Source organism: Dunckerocampus dactyliophorus, chromosome 21 (assembly GCF_027744805.1).
Source record: "Dunckerocampus dactyliophorus isolate RoL2022-P2 chromosome 21, RoL_Ddac_1.1, whole genome shotgun sequence".
Taxonomy (NCBI): Eukaryota; Metazoa; Chordata; class Actinopteri; order Syngnathiformes; family Syngnathidae; genus Dunckerocampus; species Dunckerocampus dactyliophorus.
In genome coordinates this window covers 15233506-15253251 of record NC_072839.1, presented here as the reverse complement: position 1 = coordinate 15253251, position 19746 = coordinate 15233506, and the positions used below count along the sequence as shown (strand labels likewise).

At 47.9% G+C, this 19746-nt stretch overlaps 1 protein-coding gene across 7 annotated transcripts; it reads right to left on the bottom strand.

The window, feature by feature from the left end:
• Positions 1-9: 9 nt before the first annotated feature.
• On the bottom strand, positions 10-19740 carry nub1 (negative regulator of ubiquitin-like proteins 1). 7 transcript variants are annotated; one of them, XM_054765772.1, is made up of 17 exons: positions 13401-13539; positions 12298-12395; positions 7422-10367; positions 7246-7333; positions 3217-3337; positions 2703-2947; positions 2570-2634; positions 2332-2499; positions 2168-2256; positions 1992-2098; positions 1718-1904; positions 1534-1641; positions 991-1143; positions 742-888; positions 585-662; positions 360-525; positions 10-294 (listed from the first exon to the last, which is right to left on the bottom strand). In XM_054765772.1, the coding sequence occupies exons 4-17, from the start codon at positions 7311-7313 to the stop codon at positions 152-154; spliced, it is 1845 nt and encodes a 614-aa protein (XP_054621747.1). In that variant the 5' UTR covers positions 7314-7333; positions 7422-10367; positions 12298-12395; positions 13401-13539; the 3' UTR covers positions 10-151. The 7 variants fall into 7 exon arrangements, with proteins under 7 accessions (XP_054621747.1, XP_054621748.1, XP_054621749.1 ...); XM_054765773.1 differs by having other exon boundaries at positions 7422-7468; XM_054765774.1 differs by lacking the exon at positions 12298-12395 and having other exon boundaries at positions 7422-7468; positions 13401-13504.
• Between the last annotated feature and the right edge of the window lie 6 nt (positions 19741-19746).

Below are 19746 nucleotides of genomic sequence, written 5' to 3'. Positions count from 1 at the left end.
CACTTCCTGTTACAAAGATGACACCATCATCCTTTATTAGCCTTCACTTCGCGTTGCTATGGAAACTAAAGTACTACTGAACAAAAATATTTCAGAAAATAAACTTCTCTTCATCGATCAGTGATCAATAATAATCACCAATTGGTGTGTGCTAGACAGTGTGTGTGCTCCCCCGGCTAAGGTAGGTCTTGATGGTGGCGATGAGCTGGCTCTCCTCCTCCAGCGTCAGGTCCAAGTAGTCCTCCTCATGGCGGGAAATGTCCTCCAGGACCTCGTTGACCAGCTCGCTGTCATCTGCAAAGAGATGTCCGTCAATCACATCACACAGACACGCAGGGAGGGAGGACAATTGTGCCTGCCTGCCGAGCTGGACGATGTGCTGGGCTCCTCCTCTGAAGGGGGAGTGGCGGTGGCAGGGACCACACCCTGATTGTCCAAAAGCAGCTGAGTCGCAGATTGGACATCTCCACCCGTCAGTGCGAGCGCCGCCTCAGATGCCGTCCTCTCAAAGCCCAAATACAACAGCTGCACACATGCAGCTAATCAATCAATGCGCTGATTGACATGTGACAAAGAGCACACACCTGCTCCAGCTTCTCCGGATTGACTGTTTCCTCTGTGTTGTTATTGGACTGAAGCGCCTGGCTGGCATCCAGCAGAATCTGATGACCACAAAAAAAAACAACAGGGTAAGAACGTTGTGCTGTCCCACAATATTGAAGACACTCAACTTGCACCCACTTCAAAGGCTTTGTCCACGTCCCCATTGGCTTGGTGCAACGCCCTGGCCGTGTCCTTCTTGGAGTATCCCGCCTCAGTGAGGACGGAGATGCCCGCCATCATGTTTTTCCTCTTCTGACGCTCCCTCTGCTTTAGCTCTTCACGCTCCTGCTTGCAACGGAAACGAGACATGACTGATGGTGTGACGCCCCTCGAGGGAGATGAGACGTCTCACCCTTGCACACAACGTGTTGTATGTTGTTACGCTACCTGTCTCTGGTTGCTGATGAGCATGGCGGCTTCGTGCACGTCGCCCTGACAAGCTCTCAGGCCCAGTCGAGCTTCTCTTTCACTGAAGCCTAACAGCATCAGTTGAGTCATTTTGTCTGAGTCGGGACACAAACGTCCATACAGAGACTCCACCTAACACACACACACACACACACACACACATTAGACAGGTCCAATTTTATGCAAAACTGACTTTTTAATGATATTCTAATAGTAATATGTGTTGCTAGAGCCTGTTTAGGAGCACCAAACGTGACAAAAATCTATCACCTCCCTCCCTTGTATGCTCGCTTTTGAAGTTTTTTTTTTTTTTAATTTTAAAGAAGGCTTCGCAACACATCTTGAAATAAAGCTCAGGCAACTATTCGTCAGTCAGCTACAGACATGGGAGCTGTAAGGTCATTTCTTCAGTGACTAGGCTAACACATCATGGTGTTGCTACGACTTGCTGTCCTTGAATTACTGAAAAATAGCTAAGAAGGTGGCGTGTCGGACAAAGTGAAGTGAAGAAGCTCCTCCTACTTTGGAGAGCTGCTGCTGGGCTTGAAGATCGTTGCCCTCGATGAAGGACAGTAGACTCTGCAGGAGGTATAGGCGGAGAAACAGCGCTTCCTCCCTGCCTGTGTTGCCCTGATGACACACGCCACAGTATCAAAGAAGACCGCACGGTGATGACCGACCGCCAAGAGCGTGCTTGTACGCCCACCTTGATCATGAGCAGCCTCTGCTGCTGCTCGCCATAACATCGCAGGAAGCAGTCTTCAGCTCGCAGCAGACGTCTGCGCCCATCGTCCAGACAGGACAGCGCCTCCAAAGCCTGGTAGCACCACACAATGTCCAGCTGCAGGACGCCATAGTTGTCCACCGAGCTTAAGAGTGCCGAGCCACACTCACTGTGTACAAACACACACACTTTGCATCACCTTAGGCAACCACCATCATCATCATCATCATCATTATCATCATCATGGTGCCCACACCTGAAGTGATGGTCGGCCTGCAGGAGGTGACACAGTGCGTCGTCATGGCGCTTTCTCTTCATGAGGGCACGTCCCTTCTCATGGAAGCCCATGGCCAGGATCAGTGCCTGCACACACACACATACACATTATACCAACAGATTTGACCTTTAACCTGACAAGAAGTCTCCACCCACCTTCTTCTCCTTGTGAGGGATCTTAAGTGGGTTCCCCTTTTGGTCAGCCACCTCCAGGAAGGGTATGGTGTGAGGGTCATCAGTGCCGTCTGATAGCACAGAGACACGCCATTCCAGAAGGTTGTACATGTTCTACATGAAGAGCGTGAGGCGGGTGACCCTACCTCTCTCCGACAGGATTTGGAATCCTCTGTGAGTTCGCTGCACGCTCTCATTCTGGTTCCTGGCCTTGTCGGCCTCCTCGCAGGCCTGCTGTGCACACTCAGTATCGCTCACCTTCAGCACCATCATCTTGCTGTGGTTCTGCACGCCCTGCTGGTCCAGAAGCTGGGCTGAAGACACAGAACCTTCAGCAAGTTCAGAAAAGAGGTGCATCGCCCCCTGGTCGTCGTCTCCACTCACCTGCATTCAAAGTTTTGCCATTCAGGATCAGTTTGAAAGACTTGAGTCCAAACTCCTCCGCAATCCTGTTGCACATCACATTGGTTAGATCTTTATAGTCTGAGCAAACCATCTCGTCAGCGTCCTCACCGACCTGTCCATCAGCACCTGCGCCGACACATCCAGTTTGGTCTCCATGAAGGTCTTGGACTTGTTGCCTGTCGTCCCCGCCTTCTTGCAGTCTCGGGGCAGCAGGAGCTCTAGCGTGGCGACGTTGGTTTCTCGGAAGGTTTGGTTCCTTTTACCTCTCCTCACCGCCTGAACACGGATGGATTCCAAAGCACCCCTGACCTCAGACACTGGCAGACCCAGCAGGGGGGCGTATTGCTTTGCCAGCTCCTGGAAAATGATGGGAGATCAAATCGTTGAGCAAGGAAAAATTTTAACAAACATGAAGCAAAAACAATTACAATTGTGTTGTATTGCATTGAATGACACCACAATAAAAAGGTTATAGGTTTACGTTGTCATTGGTATGCGTTCTAATGTTAGCGCGCCCTCTGCTGGACACAGAATGACGGCTAACTCAATCGCTAATGTTGACGACAACACACAGCAACATGTCTACTGTATAATAATAATTACAATAATCAATGTAATTTACTCACCTGTAGTTGTTGCTGTCCAGGCTGCTCAGTGTCAACTGTATAAGGTGGTCTCCACAACTGGATCTTCTCCTGTTTCAGCAGGTTCTTGAGCTTGGCCTCCATGTTCTGGTCGGCCATCATCCTGAGACAGGACGACAAACACAGAGGATACATTTTAAGAAACATCACTCACTAGACCTTATAAAACGACTTAGCTCTGTGACGTCACACACCAGCAAAAACAACAAAGATGAAAAAAAGACGAAAGCTTCTTCTTGGCTAACACCGCGTTAAGTCTGCTAGCATCGAGGAAGAAAGGAACTTCCAAACTTTCACTTTCAGTTTGTGTCACTCAGGTCTCGTTTTGCCCCTTATGGACGTTAGCAGAGTATGCTAACATGACAGCGTCACAGCGCTTAGCTTTGAATAAAGCTCGTCTAGTTTGACAGACTACGACATGATACAGATAGTAAAGTCTGGCTACCGTTGCTGTGGAAGCTGCTAAACACGTGACAATTTAAAAATGGTTTTAAATGTACCTTGTAGCTTCGTCGCTAGTTCAACCGCGACTCCGACGAGGTGCTTAGATTACATATTGAGCACTCACTCGTTTCAGAATCCGGTCATCAGACCTCCATCGACAGAAATCGAGGCAACCATTTCAGTGTGCAGTGACAATGCATTCGAATGAGACGATCTTCATTCCTATACAGAAAAAAATGGTTTTACATAAAATTACGAAACAATGTATTACTCTTTACTATTACATTTACTCTTTTTAAATTGACTGAAAATTGACAAGGAATTACGTTTGATAAATAAAGCGCCTAATTGCAGTTGTTTTTAGAGACAAACCGCGATTGTCACTTCCTGTTTACGTTTTTCGCAGACACGTGAAGGTTTAATGAATGTTACTCCTGATGTCCGCCACCAGGTGGCAGTACTGACACAAGGAACTATGTTGTCTTAAACACAAAGTGATAAAATATATTTTGACTTAATAAAAAAAATATATATTCTCACATAATATATTACTTTAGCATGCTATGCCAAAGCTACTTGTGAAGGCAATTATTTCCAAATTGTAAATGCTGCTGACGTTAAATCAAACACTGCAATCATGCTAAACATTAATACGTAATCTGATTACTAGGCTCTAAAGAGTTTAGAGTGTAATAGCTTAACACACTAATGCGGTGTTCACTTGAGCATCCTGGGATGCATCAGACATTCATACAAAAAACAGCTGGTCAGGTTCAGTCCTGCCAGGAAGGCCCTCATCTGTTCTGGTGTTTTCTTCTGCTGACCACTCAGCATGGGGAGTCGTTAGCCAGTCAGGAAGAACGGATGCACTCGTGACGTCTGGTGGAAGTGGAGCGCCGGTTCTGTCACTCATACACCATGAGGTGCATTCAAGGGATTGGAACCTGTCCTTCAAATGAAATGCGAGATGCAAATTTGTGCAGATCGTGCACTTTTCTTCTGCGTCTTTGACGACCGTCAGGCCCGCCACGCCACCACGTCTCTTTTCAAGAAGCTGTTTGCACGTTCACCAGCAGCAGCAGCAGCACTGCATCACTTGGCTGCAGGAAAAAGTTGGTCTTTCCACAAGATTCTCAGTCTGAGCGAGGCCCTCCACAGAGGTCTTCCTGACAGGTGATGTGGCAAGCATGACAACAAATCATCAATCAGCTGCTAGCTGCTGTTGTCATCAGGTCAGCTTTAGAGATCTATGAGGGGGTCAAACCTCCTGTTTGACTCCTTCACTCACATGGCATCTTTGACCTTAGCGATTCAGAGCGTTGATATTCTTTGTGTAATTTTTTAAACTTGAACATCAAGTTTGACGCCATCAATGCAGTGAATTCTAAGTAAATGGCAACTTCAAGGGTAGCAGGAGCTTCCATGGTAAGATGCTGTGTTCCCACACTAATAAGTCAAAATCTGTGCGCTTTGGATGTCCCTCTCAGCAGCAAAATGCAGGGACGTGCGCACGGGCCTCAGAGTTCAGGTGAAGTTCACCAAGGAGCGTATGTAGGACAGCACGCCGTATAACGGGGCCCGCGTCCAACATCCCCGTGTAACCTCACAGATCTAAATGCGAGCACAGGGTGAGCGGGTTCAAAGTCGCACACAATGCTGCGTTCAGGGTCCGCCGGGAATAAGCTGCTCCACCGCCGTCGACTTGTGAGAGCGTTTGAAGCCGAGTCAGGCGGCGCTCTAATTATTCTCCCCGAGTGCCTCCGCCCCGTCATGACCTGCCTTTAACACCTGCAGCTGCAGTGCATCATGGGACGTGCATGTTACATCACATGTCACAGTGACAGCACTCATGATGCACTGGGAATATGAGAAGAAGAACATGAAGTCTGCGCTGATTGGCATACAGGACAGGTTGGAGATGGTGGTGACAGAAAATCAACATCCAAGTGTAAAAGACGAAGTGTCCCTTTAATTGTGTTGAAAGTAAACTTGAGCTATAATGTATAACTCCACCTCCTCGTGTCCTGACTCGACTCGCCAATTTCATTCGAAGGCAATGAAGCGAGTCCCCAAGGAGTCAAAGTAGCGGCAAGACAAAGGATCAATGCCCCTCCTCTCTTCAAAGTCCACTCGCCTGAATTGACCCGCCGCCGTTCACCTGAAGCGTCCTCACACATTAAACAGATGAAAACACAAGGAGCAGTTTCAAAGCCCACCAAACATCAGGCTAATTAAATATTCATAGATTAATCTTTGCTTTGTTTTTTCGCTCCGCAGTCGGCTCCATCCTCATTTACATTCTCGCCACTGCAGCGGAATGTGGGGGTGAACCGGGGGGGTTCACGTGTCCTCACATGACTTCTACTTTACATGTTGTGATTAACTGAGGACACCCTCTAAAGCACTCCACTCTTGGTGTGCTTTTGTGCTTCCCACAGAGTGAGACATCCATCTGTGGATTGATCATCACTTGGTCAAGGTCAACGTGGGAACGAGCGAAGGTCGTTCTGACTCTCACAAGTGACATCACACATGGTTGCCGCTTACGCGCTCCGAAGGAATAACTGGCGGATGTGGAAATAAACCCGCGCGTGCGTCGCGTACAAAAGCGTGCGCACGAGCAGCGCTCTGTACATTTTTCTCAAAAGTGGAAACAGATTGAAGAGATCGTGTTACGCCAGCTTCCTGTTCCTCGCTTCCTCGTTAGCGACAGGCAAACCTGCTTCTGATTAACGTCGGGGTCACAGGTCAGACAGCAATATCGCCCAATCCGATTGGCTGCCGGGAGGAAGCTGTTGTAGTCCTGGCTCGTTAAAAATGCCCCATCAGCTCATCCGTGACATCATTATTGCCCCTTTTTATTTGCGCTAATTACAGGCTTAGCGGAAACACTGCGGTGCATCGTAGGGGAAAACCTCGCAGTTTGTCGGAAACTTCTTTTCAGCCACATCTGGTGGCTTCTTCCTTTTACTCATTGTCATGGAAACAGATACACTAAATAAGCGAGGAGAGAGCCCGCGCAGGCCTCTTGCGTGACTCGGCAAGGTGTGTGTGTGGTTAGCACAGGGTTGTCCAAAGTGTGGCCGGGAGCCATTTCAGCCCACAGTTGTTTTTTTTATTGGTCCTTTGCATATTGTAAAAATAAAAAGAATGTATTAAGGAGATGTATTATTAGATATGACACTATTTTGCTTTGTCAGCTGTAACACACTAACATGTGGCTGTTTTGTTCACATAGCTTTGCATATATTCACCTACATGGGATTGCTTTTAGCATCTTTAATGCTAAATTTAAGCTCAAAGTGGGCGCCCTGCATCCTTCCATTCTTCTGTAGCCCTTTTTGGAAGAAGTTTGAACATCCCTGTCGTATGCACATGCATGTCTACAGAAAGCTGACATCACTTCACTATCACACACAAGAAAACAGGTGAGCCAGGGAGTTTCCCTGCGTTGACTCACTGAGGAAAATGAACGCAGACGACACCATCGTGTGCTCACACAGACACCTGTGTGTAGTGTTTGAATCAACAAGGTTTGGTTGAACGTCTTTCATTAAACAAACTCACTTCTTCAACACGTCATCAGGCTGCAGACTTGCTGACATCATCCTGGTCGTGGTGATGAGGAGTTGCATCAAGTAGAAAGGAGGCGTGGCTTGGCAAAAAGCAAGGGAAAAGTTCATAAGCAGCAGCAGTACAGCAAAGTTTTTCAAAATAAAAGGAAGCGATGACAAAGAACTCACCAAGTGAACGCAAGCACGTCAACGAGAAGAAAACACGTCACAATCTTCTGGGAAGAGAAACAATCTTAAGTAGTTAGATGTTTGTGTTTGATTAAACGCTGAATCAGCACCCACACAACACGCACACTTGGCGAGCCAGAAGTGTGTGTGCATACGTGTTGGACAAAGGAGCTCAGTCAGGTGACAGGATCAAACGTGACCCCTGCAAGATCACATTGAGCAGAACCAGGAGGGACTTGTTGGAGTCACAAAGTCCGGCTGGGAAACCGCATCCACCTCCCGCCTCCTCCCCTCTGGCTGTCTCCCATCATTTCCTGCTCCTGTTTGGACACTTTGCATATGGTGCTTTGGCGTGGACACACACGGACCTCATGAGCATTCCCCAACACACACACACACACACACACGGCAATGTTGTTGTGGAAATAGATGGCCTCCATCACCAGCGTGGCAACCAAGGTCACCACTATGGTCACCATGACTGCATGTGATGACTCGTCAGTATCCGTGGCACCGCCCACCTCCGGGGTGAGATTCCAGGGAATTTCTCCACAGGATGTTGTGTCACATCAACTTTTTCAACTTTTCATGTGATGTTTATCCATCCCACCTTTTCAACAGCGTTGTAACCAAGACAAATGACTGATGACCTGTCAATCACAAAGTGTTGGATCCCACCCAAGCTACATGGAGGCCAGCTATGTGAAGCGCTACACGACCAACTTCCTAAAACCTGCTTTAGGCGGCTCTTGATCTGATGCCAGTGGGAGATGACAGCTGGCATCCACTAGATGGCGCACTTTCATCTGCATTTCATCAAGATTCAAGATTCAAGAGTTTTATCATGCAGGTTGGGAGAAGGTCAAAGGGTGAAGCTGCAACACCGTTTTTCATTTACACATGAAGAGCGAGTTCTGATCCGTCCTCCTTCACCCCACACACACACGCCGTCCATTCCATGTCTTCTTTATGGGCAGACATCAAGCCTAGATGACTAAAATACACCACAGGGAGCGTTGTGTCACAGCCACGTTGTTGGTGAGAGCGTGCAGACGGGTGGCGAGTCACACAAAAAGTAACTTTTCCACCCTGATGACATCACAGCCGATGTCTGATGGCTTTTTCAACCACACGAACCCGCACCGAATCGTGTAAAATTAACTTCACGTCATCAAAACCTTTGAAAGGACACATTATGAAAACATTACAACTGTGAACCATCCTAAAATCAGATCCTCAGTCAAGCGGCACAAAAAAATTAAATAAAAAAACTGCATCACAAATGCTGCCATTTTACTCAAGGACCCCCACTGCACTCTAGATATAGACAGCATGCCACTGCAAGTTAGCTCTGCAGCCCTGGCCAGCAAGGCACGCTGGCTATCATTGATCAGGTGGTGGGAAAAGCCATCGCTTGAATTAATTGTCTTTTCTTTTGACTTGTCATTGTTACGTGCATGAATGCATCGCGGAGTGAGCGAGCACGCCTTGTTTTTGACTTGATGTATGCATGGTGCACAAGGTGTGCGTGTGAAAAAAAATCCACCCAGAGAATCGATGATGTTTGACCGCCACTTGTGTTCATCACAGAACCTCAATGTGTATAGTATGCAACATGTACAAGTTGAGAGTCACTTGATGGGTCTGCTAGGGGTCAACGGATAGGAGGTTGACTGGCGGCTGTCATCACGAATGACCAGAGTGAAGGTGGGTGGCCATCTGCCTCCAACACATCTTCATCTCACTGATGCAGACACAGGAAAGATGATGTCACACTCACTAAATAAACGCAGACGGACAGACGGGTAGAGTCAGACGATGTCATCGCAGAAGTTCAGACGGCAGACTGGGGGCGGGGGGATGGGGGGGTGCTGGGTAAGGCGGTGGGGGTGCTTGAGGGGTGTGTTGGGAAAGGAGGGAAGGTAAAAGTTGCAAGAGAGGGAGAGAGAGAGAGAGAGCGAGAGAGAGAGAAAGAGAGAGAGAGGGAGATGGGCAGACAGGCAGGAGGGAGAGGACGGGGAGGTTTACCGATGGTGGGAGGCGGCTAGAAACAAGAGCAGCGAGGAGAGAGAGTGAGGCCCCGCCTACTGGACTCAAAGCATTCAACTAGTGCGCCAAGGATTCATTCAGCTGAGAGGGAAGAGAAGAGGAAGTGGGATAACTTCAGTCGCTCCTGCAGCTTTCATTCATCTTCTTTGTCTTCTTTCTCGTCCCGCCTCCACGCCGTGCTGCCATCTGTCCCCAAATCTACACCACCACCACCAAGCGTTTCCTCTCTTACACTTTTTCCCTCCACCGGCAACGGAACTTTCCACTCTCCAAACTTGCAGGACTTCCAACTTGAATCATACTTTCTTCCGGCCATCATGCCCGCCTTCGCTCTGCTCAGTTGCACCGTTCTGCTGCTGCTGCTTCAGAGCTGTCACTCATCCTCGGACCTGACGCCACGCTCCCTGACCGTCTACCCTCACCGGCAGCCCGACTCCACCTCCAGCACCCACTGTCCCTCCTGCGCCCTGGCTAGGATGCGCAGGAACGAGGGGGATCCGGCTGAGGATGCGGCAGGGCACGAAGAAGAGGAGGAGGCACAGCAGGATGTGGTGGAGGCGGTGAAGAGGCACATCCTCAACATGCTGCACCTGCAGGCCCGGCCAAACATCACCCGGCCTGTGCCCCGCGCCGCCCTCCTCAATGCTCTGCGCAAGCTGCACGTGGGCCGCGTCGCCGAGGACGGCAGCGTGCACATCGAGGGGGAGCCCGAGGGGAGAAGGCGGGGAGGTTGGGGGGGTGGTGGTGCAGGAGGAGGAGGAGGGGGAGGAGTAGCGGCAGCGACAGCAGCAGCTACTCGGATGCGAGACGACGATGCACAAGACACGACAGAGATCATCACCTTTGCCGAGGCTGGTGAGTGTATGTGCGTGTGTGTGTGTGTGTTTGGGAGACAGACTGTGAATGTGGACATGCAGGTGGAATTAAGCAGGTGGGCGGCACATGCACACACGCACACACGCACACACACACACACACACACACACACACACACACACACAGTAAGTGTGTAATCACCTCCTGCTGTTTTCAAAGAATACTTCATTATCTGCTTGAAGATTTGTGTGTGTGGGGGGGTATGTGTGAGGATACACTCCGAAACATCAAAACATCTACACTCAGGTGGACAGCATGTGGTGACCTTTGACCCCAAGTGTAAAAGCAGGATTAGGGTGCACCTTGGACTTCAAACAAGCCAACTTTATACTAAATAGCCCGAAGTAGCATCACCTAGTGTGGCTAACATTGTGCAGCTAACTTGCACTCTTTGTTGTCATCTTGAAGTTTCCAAGTGAGTGCTGTGTTTTAGTAGTCATGCTTAGGGTGTCCACTGGAGGGCGCTGTCCTTCAAACATCTCATCTTCAATGAGTGGAGCTTTAAATAGATTCTGATATGAAAAAAAGTGTTGTTGTGCACTTGAACACAACCCGCCGTGAGAATACTTTGCACCCAGCCACTCACATCTTTGTCAGGGACAAGTGATGCGTTCAGGGACTCAGTAATTAATTGGGCCGGCAGAGACGGTCAGAGGAGAGTCGACTGGATTCTTGGCGGCGTTGTGGACGTCCGTTTAGCAGCTCACACACAAAATGTGTGTTTGTGTGTATGTGTATGTGTCAGTTCTTCAGCTCTTTCCCCGGTTGTGTCCATCCGGCACACAGAGGACAATTAGGCTAATTGGACTTAATTGAACACATCATTAGCGACATTCCACAGAGCACTTTCATCTTTGAGCTGCTCCATGTCGTCCATGTTGGCGAGCCCATAGACGCTCTTTGTTGCTCCTCAGCTGGGATTCAAACTAGCAACCCTCCAGGGAGAAAAATAAACTTGCCGTCTTTTCGGCTCATCAGCCTGCTGACCTGCTTTCATCTTTTTCCTTTCTTTGGCGTTCTCTCGCTCGCGCCGCCGCTCACTTCCTGTGATGCCACTGGGCTTCCTGTACTGCTGGGTTGTTTGGATGTTTTGATGTGCAAGTTGCTGCCAAAGATGTTCTATATCTGAGGTCATGACTCACTCGTAGTAAACAACAGCAATAGTCTTTCTTCTTAACCAATCAGACGCAGCCAGCCACAGGTGGGGGTGTGTCTGTCGGGATGGGGATGTTGCAACGACTACGTCACTGAGGTTGTTGTCAAGTGATTAACGTAGCCTTCGCCTAGGTCAGGTGTTGTATGTGGTGTCTGGGAAAACAGAGCGAGACATCGGTCCCTGTATGACCTTTCACCTTAGCTTCCAGCTCACTGTTAGCTTAGCAACATGACAGCTGTTAGCTTCATAGCAGCTCTTAGTTTAGCTTCATAGCATGCTGTTAGCTTAGCATGTTGAGCACCTTCACAGTCCCCTCCGACTTGGGAGCTGGACAAGCTCCCCAAGCTAACTTGAGCCAAATATGCACAACAGTACCGATGTGCATAAATAACAGTTATGGGTCAGTGATTGACAGGTGACAAGTGCCTGAGCTGATTGGTTGTGACGGGTGTGGCTTCTACATAAAGGGTGTAAACATCTTTTCTTTTCCTGTCTGGGAATAATCCCGTCTGTCTCTGTGCTTTGATCCACCCCAGTGGAAAAGCTCACCATGAATAAGCCGCAGAGAGATGGATGTTTTTTTCCGTTGTGTTTCGGGCGTGAGTCCTCCTTTCAGATGATGAGGAGCAAATCTGGCGTTTGGAGACATTCCTCTTGTCAGAAGGCGAAGCTGTTGGCCACTTTTGTTTACCAGCTGTTTGATGGAGGATTTTCCTGCATTTTTTAGCTGCGAGCATGTGTGTATCGCCGTGCACATGTGTGTGTATATATACATGCGCATGCCTGCCGACTCACATGTGGTGCCAATAAGGCGGAGAGGGCGTCGACTCTGGAGCGCATTTGTGTCGTTTGAGTCTGACAGTCATCAATAAGGGAATAGGCGCTCTTCATTTCTAAAAAAAAAAAAACAGGATGCTCTTCATGTGGTTTCTTATTTTCCATTGAGGACCAGGACCAAATGTGCAATGACTCCACACTCAGCTGCACTAATTTACACAAGCTAGCACGCTAGAGTGCGACTAGCTGCAAGTGTGATGAAGGCCATAAACCACCTTGCTGCTGCTGCACGTGTGAGTGTGACATACACTACTACTACTACTACTACTACTACTAGTGCTTTGTCTGCGTTTGTGTCAGGACAATGAGACACGCTTTGGGTCAACACACTCCGCCCGACGTGCTGGCTTAAGGTTAGCCCCCCTGTGTCCACACAGTTTGAACTTGTACTACTACTGTACTACTACTACTACTACTACTACTTTGACGAGAACGCAGCTTTTTGAAAAAGCTAAGCAATCATGTCAGCTGACGTGCTCAATGTGTCCTACAGTGAGGCGTTCAAGGCCATCTGATCGTGTGGTAGAAACCAAACACAGTTGCCATCATTACCTGACATCACTGTGACAACACGTGTACGACTCTCAGACATAAACACATTTCCTGTGCAGACATGTTACATATTCCAGCTCCAGTTTGACCCGGTGAGAGGGAGAGAGGGATGAGGCGGTGCATTCACTGACACCCTCCTTGTAAGCTGCAAACACGGCACACGAGTCCGCTGAGAGACAATGAATGAACACAGAGGGACGATGACTGTGATGTAAGCGAGATAATCGCCTCCGAATAGCCGCTAAAATTGTGTTAATGGCCCGCCTCCACACACGCTCTCTCACACGACTCGACAGAGCGTCGTTGACATCCAAAGAGTCCCAGTCGTGACTCGGACTTTGTGTATTTGTGTTCCTGACGCCCACCAGTGAGACATTATAGGGAGGAGAACATTTGTTATGTAAGCAGGTGACCACTGATGAGCTCCATGGCGGCCTGAAGGCCTCTGGGAGACTTCTGGAAAGTGTGTGTGTGTGTGTGTGTGTGTGTACGTGTGTTGCCATGGTTACCTGCATCTGACTGTGTCTCTGTCTCTCTCAGGTGAAGCTCGGGATGTGGTAACCTTCGTGCTGTCCAAGGATGGTGGCGGTGCCGAGGTGTCACTGGTCGAGCAGGCAAATGTGTGGCTCTTCCTGCGATTGGCCAAGAACAACCGCAGTCGCGCCAAGGTCGCCATCCGCCTCCTCCAGCGCAGCGCGGGTTCATCTTCGCCACAGGATGATGTCTTCTTGGTGGAAAAAACGGTGGACACTCGACGCAGCGGCTGGCACACATTCCCAGTGTCGGCAGCAGTACAGGCGCTGCTGGAGCGTCCAGACGGCACAGAATTAAGCATCCGGGTGTCTTGCCCGCTCTGTGCCGGCGTTGGCGCCACACCTGTGCTCGTTTCTGGAGGCGGGGACACGTCTCAGCGCAACAGCCAGCGGGAACAATCCCACCGGCCCTTCCTGATGGCGGTGGTACGGCCGGAGGACAGCGGGGACTTGCGGCGGCGCAGGAAGCGCGGCCTGGAGTGCGACGGGAAGGTCCGTGTGTGCTGCAAGCGACAGTTCTACGTCAACTTCAAAGACATCGGCTGGAACGACTGGATCATCGCGCCAAGCGGTTACCACGCCAACTACTGTGAGGGCGAGTGCCCGTCCCACGTGGCCAGCATCACGGGCTCGGCGCTGTCTTTCCACTCGACAGTCATCAGCCATTACCGCATGCGAGGCTACAGCCCCTTCCAGAACATGCGCTCGTGCTGTGTGCCCACGCGGCTGCGTGCCATGTCCATGCTCTACTACAACGAGGAGCACAAGATCATCAAGAAGGACATCCACAACATGATCGTGGACGAGTGTGGATGCTCCTAGACACCGGCGGACCCCACGAGACGTCAGAACCGAGCCGGGAGCCGGGTCACGTCGGGGTCGCACTCCTCCGTCCTTGCGGCACTTTCAGACAAAAAGAAGAAGAAAAAAAAGAATATTAATATATTTTTGTTAAGAATGGAGTGGGCGTGGCCTATTTATGTGGCTGAGGCCATGTTGGAGCTCGCGGGACAGCGAGTCTGACACACAACAAACTATGCAACTTGTTTGATGTATTAGCTTCTACTCCCTTCTGTTTGTTGACTCTTTTCTAAACGTACCAGGAAGAAAGACGTGTGTGTCTGTGTGCGCGCGTGTGTGTGCGTGTTGAGATTACTTGAATGAAACAAGTTGGCATGGCTGCTGGAACCAAACTCTTCTGTTACCGTGGTTACCATGTTGATATTCTAATGTTTACTGTCACTAAATATATTAATATTATTGTTCATGTTAATAATAATAATAATAATAATAATAATAATGATAGTTTAGCTGCATTTGTGTTTTTTTATACGTGTTGTTGAGTACAAATGATTTTGCACTATAGCGAGACTACAGGTCACAGGTTTGATCCCCGTCTTTAAATTAAAAAAATGTCTGCTGACATTAGCTTAGCAGCGCGCTAACTGCCATGAAACAATTGGACTGGTCAAATGTTCACCAGCTTTTAGTTCCTTTAAGACACCAAAGAGGCTTGTGTGTGTGTGTGTGTGTGTGTGTGTGTGTGTGTGTGTGTGCATGTGCGTGACAAGGTGAAGATGCTGGTTAGTGAAAAAGTTTCGCAAAGAGGACGACTGGTGTTTAGCTGAGTTGACGTCCCTCCTATGTTTCCCACGACGCTTTACTCTCTACCATCCACATTGGTCCGTTTTTGGAGGGGCTTTTCCAGGATTTCACCAAAAAGAGTTTTGTTTGTGCTACTTTCTTACTCTCCCCAACATCTTGGACATGCTCACGGACCCCGAGTGAAAGAATAAAAATACAATCCAATAAATCAAGAGTAAAAGTTTGTGTTGTCGACACTGAACAAAAACAATAAAAAAAGACGAAGAATAAAAAGCCTATTTTTTATTCTGTAAATATGGAACTCATGGCTTTGTTGTACAAATGTGCTTGTGACATTTTATGATCTAATTTATTGGACTTTTCTGCTTCACATTAAAGTTTGAAAGAAGAAAACACAAACGTCTGACTTTCCTGCCTCCACCGCACAATTTTAAAAGAGCTGGATACATGCAATGAAACTACAACATGAACCTTTAGCTATATGACTTAGCAACGCGAGTACACCGCATTTGCGGGTGTATGTCATTTGCAAACCTCCTGGCTCTTCCATTTGGCTTTGATCTCACAGCGCCATACTATTATGTTGTCCATCAATTCATTTTCTATAGCACTTGTCCTCATTAGGGTCAAAAGTTAGCTGGAGCCTAACCCATTATATTATATTGCATATTACTAAGACATTCAGCATCCAGGTCCTTACAAACATGCAGTGCAGGTCATACAACATATAAATAAATGAATAGAGAATCAAGATTGACCAACAGTGGAAGTGCTTACAGTAAACTTCAACTGACACACACATGATGTTGTCATTGCTTTGGCACCACCATCAGGTCACTGACGACATTTTCTGTCCAGATAAACCATCACACACACGCACATGCATACACACACGCACACGCACGTATGCACGCGCACGCATAATCGCAATCTGCTGTGTTTTTTAATTTCCTGTTCTGCTCACTTTACTCAGCAGTCGTCAAAATAGGATTAAGAGCGTTTAATGAAGGAGGAAATGACAGACACACCTCACGTGACCTGCCTGCTCTCATGTCCTCCTTCTCGGTGTCCTCATCATGTCTCCCCAACCTCACCATCCAACACCCTGAGGGCGGAGTTAGCGTGATTGGAGGCAGGACTTCTATAATGTTGGGGTTCACATCAGGTCAGAAAACTTTCCTTCTGTGATCGGAAAACTGTAAGCGTCCGACCATCTGTGTGTGTGCACGTAGGTCAGATGGTCCGTCTAGACGTGTGTGCGCTGATCAGAGTGTGGCATGTCTACATCTCGTCAGTCTAGCGAATCAGCTCAGGGCAGCGACCTGTCTCACGCTTACGCCGGTGCGCCCACACGTCCCGTCGTCACACTGCAACACGTGCATGCGCATGCACACGGTGATGAGTCACGCTGTGAATCACGGCGACTGCAACTTAGCCAAGAGTTGTTTGATTGTTTACATTTTGTGTCGTATTTGGAGTGAAGTAATCCTTTAGATTTTAGGCTGATGTTTGACCTTTGACTCCTTTGGCCTGAACTGAGCTTTCTGTATCAAAGTCTAGCTCTGCCTCCAGATGATGCTAGTCATACAGTACACACACACATACAGTACAGGGGGTATTAAGCCTAGTTTATGCTTCTGCTTAGTTACTGCGCTGTCCCTAACAATGCCATCCTGGGCCATTTGGAAATGGACTTTGGCAGTTCTGCGCCATAAAAGTAGGGGCAGTGTTTTCCAGGGTGTCACACTCGTTGACTATGTAGCTTGTTCCCGTCCTTCATCTCTTGCGAACAATTGCAATTTACGAGAAATGAAGAGTGTTCTTGGACCTCAAACTAATCAGTGTGTTACAACAGTCACTCTTTTTGCAAATAATTGAATTGGAGAAGTCATTGACAAGGATGGGCTGTATTTCCTCCTCGTGAGTCGTAAACAAGTAAGAAAATGATGCACCAAAAGCCGACCAATCACAGCCCTTAGCCTATCCCTTAGCATACGCACACACCGCGACACAAAAGCATAAACCAGGCTTTAGTTGAACATTCAAACTGCTCAACAACTTAGGGTTACGGTTTAGGTCTGGTAAGGAAGGGGGCCATGTCGATATTCTTTCATCTTTTAGGCCTTAGTTACCATGTGCAAGAAAACGTTTGATGGTTCTGTGATCACTTATCTTAAATACATAATTCTTGACTTTTCAGAATTAGTGAAATATCTTTTTGGTTCAGAAGCTGCCTAATCTAATAAGATCTAATAAACATTAGAGTTTATATAGCTCGGATTTGGAAAATATGCAAAAAATTCTTCAATATGCTCGAAATACTCAATGGACTAATCATTGTGTACATCGTGTAAGACCATGTGAGTGCTAAAGAACCTTCCAGAAGTCAAACTGGGCTCAGAACACGAAAAAAGCTGATGACATGACAGCTAATAGCTTCTCTTTGTGTCTGTAAGGGTGGGGCACCCCGGGGTCAGGGTCCTCATAGACCGACTATTATTCAAAGCAGAACAAGAAGAGAACATTTGCCAATATTCCACACTGGAATCTTCACTCCACTCGTCCTCTTCGGACACAAAGCACTAAGTAGCGAGCTAATGACATGACACTTTGCCAATCCAACCATCGCCAACCTCCATGAAGAAGCTTACGATATTCAAAATGGACCCAAGAAGTATTCAACAAGACTATGAGACCAAGAGACTGTGGCTGTGTTTCAAATTGTGCAAAAACACATACTGAGTGCATAAGTGGGTTCGCAGTGGGAAGTGGGGAAATGCAGAGCACTGTCAGTACCTAGATGTTGCACTCAAAACAGTCAAAATGGTGAGTGTGCAGTGATGGACACTACCATCTGGGCCACGTAACAGAAGGGCATGGACTAGTTCACAGTGGTGGAAAGTGGTCAACAGAAGAAGAAGAAGCATGTAAATGTCGCGATCGTCATTTCAGAGCATGACGCAATGACAGAAATCGATTTGGGACAGCACTACACTGTCAAAATGTGCGTTCTCAGGAAGTACACAGTGTACATAGTATACTTATTGACGTGTACTCACAGAGGTGAGGCAATAGGTTTGACTGCACCAGAGTCAACCTGAGTGGCTTCTGCCAACAGAGAGGTTCCTATCAAAAGCTCATGAGAAGTTTGAAGGAAGACAAGCGGTCCCAGTTAGAAGCAATAACGGGAGTGATGGTTCCACTGGGAGCGCTGAGTCACTTTGGCTGACCCGCGCGTGACTTTCAGGTCTGGGAAAGACATTGGAAACGTCGTCCACAGACACAAAGAGAAGAGAATAAGCTCAGCAAGCAGGAGAAACTGAACAACAAGTCCTTTTTTATTTTTGCTTCTCTTCATTCTTCACACCTATGTATGTGTGCGTGTGTGTATGTGGTGTTACGCAAGGTCGCACACACGTGCTATCAGAGAAAGATTTACAACAAGGCCGCTCATCAGCCGGCCCAAGAAGTGCTAATGAGCGGCGAGGGAGAAGCCCGGCTTTAAATGAAAGAAATGGGGTGTGGCCAATCTGTCAAGCGCCATCAAGGCATGATGTCACTGTAAGAACAATTTAAAATCTGCCAATCAGCAGTGTTGTCTCCGTCATCAGAATGATACAGGCTTTAGCTCAGTTTTGCTGCCATTTGGGCATTTTGGGGATTCCTTCCACAATTCTAGAACATCAGACAAATCCACATCTGTATTTTATAAAATGGACCAAGACGGAATAAACAAAGTTTGATGATTCACGCTCTGTGATGCTGAGGACGCACAGCTGTATTATGACGGCCTGCACCCAACAAGTGTAAACAGAACACACATACATGCTCACGCACACGCAATGAAATGACGAGTTTAACAGTATAATATCTGGAATAAGAATTAGAAGCTCTTTAGCTTATTAGCTGGAACTATTTAAGCTGCTAATTGAGTATATGTCAAGCCCTCTCTGTGAGTAAAGACGTGAGTAAGTTCTCTGTGAGCAAGTTAAAGGTAGGGAGGACAGGCATGTTCAAGGTCCAGTTCAGATGATCTGAATGTTAAAGTAACAATGCTAACTAATTAGAGCAGAGTGGTATATATTCACATGTCAAAGCAGCAGAAAGTAAACAGTTACTGGAATGTTCCATCATGAGACGAACAAAACTATTCCCTGACCCTCACAAATTCATTCTCCATCAATTAGGAAACGAACAGAGACTTTGTGTCCAATTGTTTTGCTGTTGTTTGTTGCAACTTTGAACTCTGTCCGTCAGAGTTCAACTGGAGGTCGGGGGGTGCAAAGGGGGCTGCGGTGTGGTGGAGGGGTGCTGGGGGGTAGGTGCTACAGGATTTAATTGGACCGTGAGTCTGACTAGGGCACAGCAAAGAGGAGAAAGCAAATAAAAACAAGCGTGGTGTTTTTTTTCCTGCACATGGGCTTGTTAAGTCAACGATTGTCAATCGTGACGCTAATTACTGACTGCACTAATGACTTCACGACTTCATGGTCAGAACTATGACAGATTCAAGAAAAGATGGAAAAGAACTTATAAAAAGCATGGAAGGATGATGTGAGGACAAGCAGAGGAGGAAAAGCCCAGAGTGGATGAAGGGCGGGGTCCTAATGAGGCTCATTAGCGCTCCAAACAAGGAAGAGTGAGTCACCTTCAAACTGAACACCACTGCCACGCTGAAGACGCTTTGTTCCTTTTGCCTTCCAGAATCCTTCTTGGA

Excerpts from the sequence above, each read along its gene's own strand:
- nub1 (XM_054765771.1), bottom strand. The coding sequence starts at position 13,726 with ATGCTTAATTCTGTGCCGTCTGGACGCTCCAGCAGCGCCTGTACTGCT. Across the intron at positions 2,635-2,702 it reads GCGCAGGTGCTGATGGACAG|GATTGCGGAGGAGTTTGGAC; the intron begins GTCGGTGAGGAC and ends GATGTGCAACAG. Across the intron at positions 889-990 it reads TCATCAGCAACCAGAGACAG|GAGCGTGAAGAGCTAAAGCA; the intron begins GTAGCGTAACAA and ends CGTTGCAAGCAG.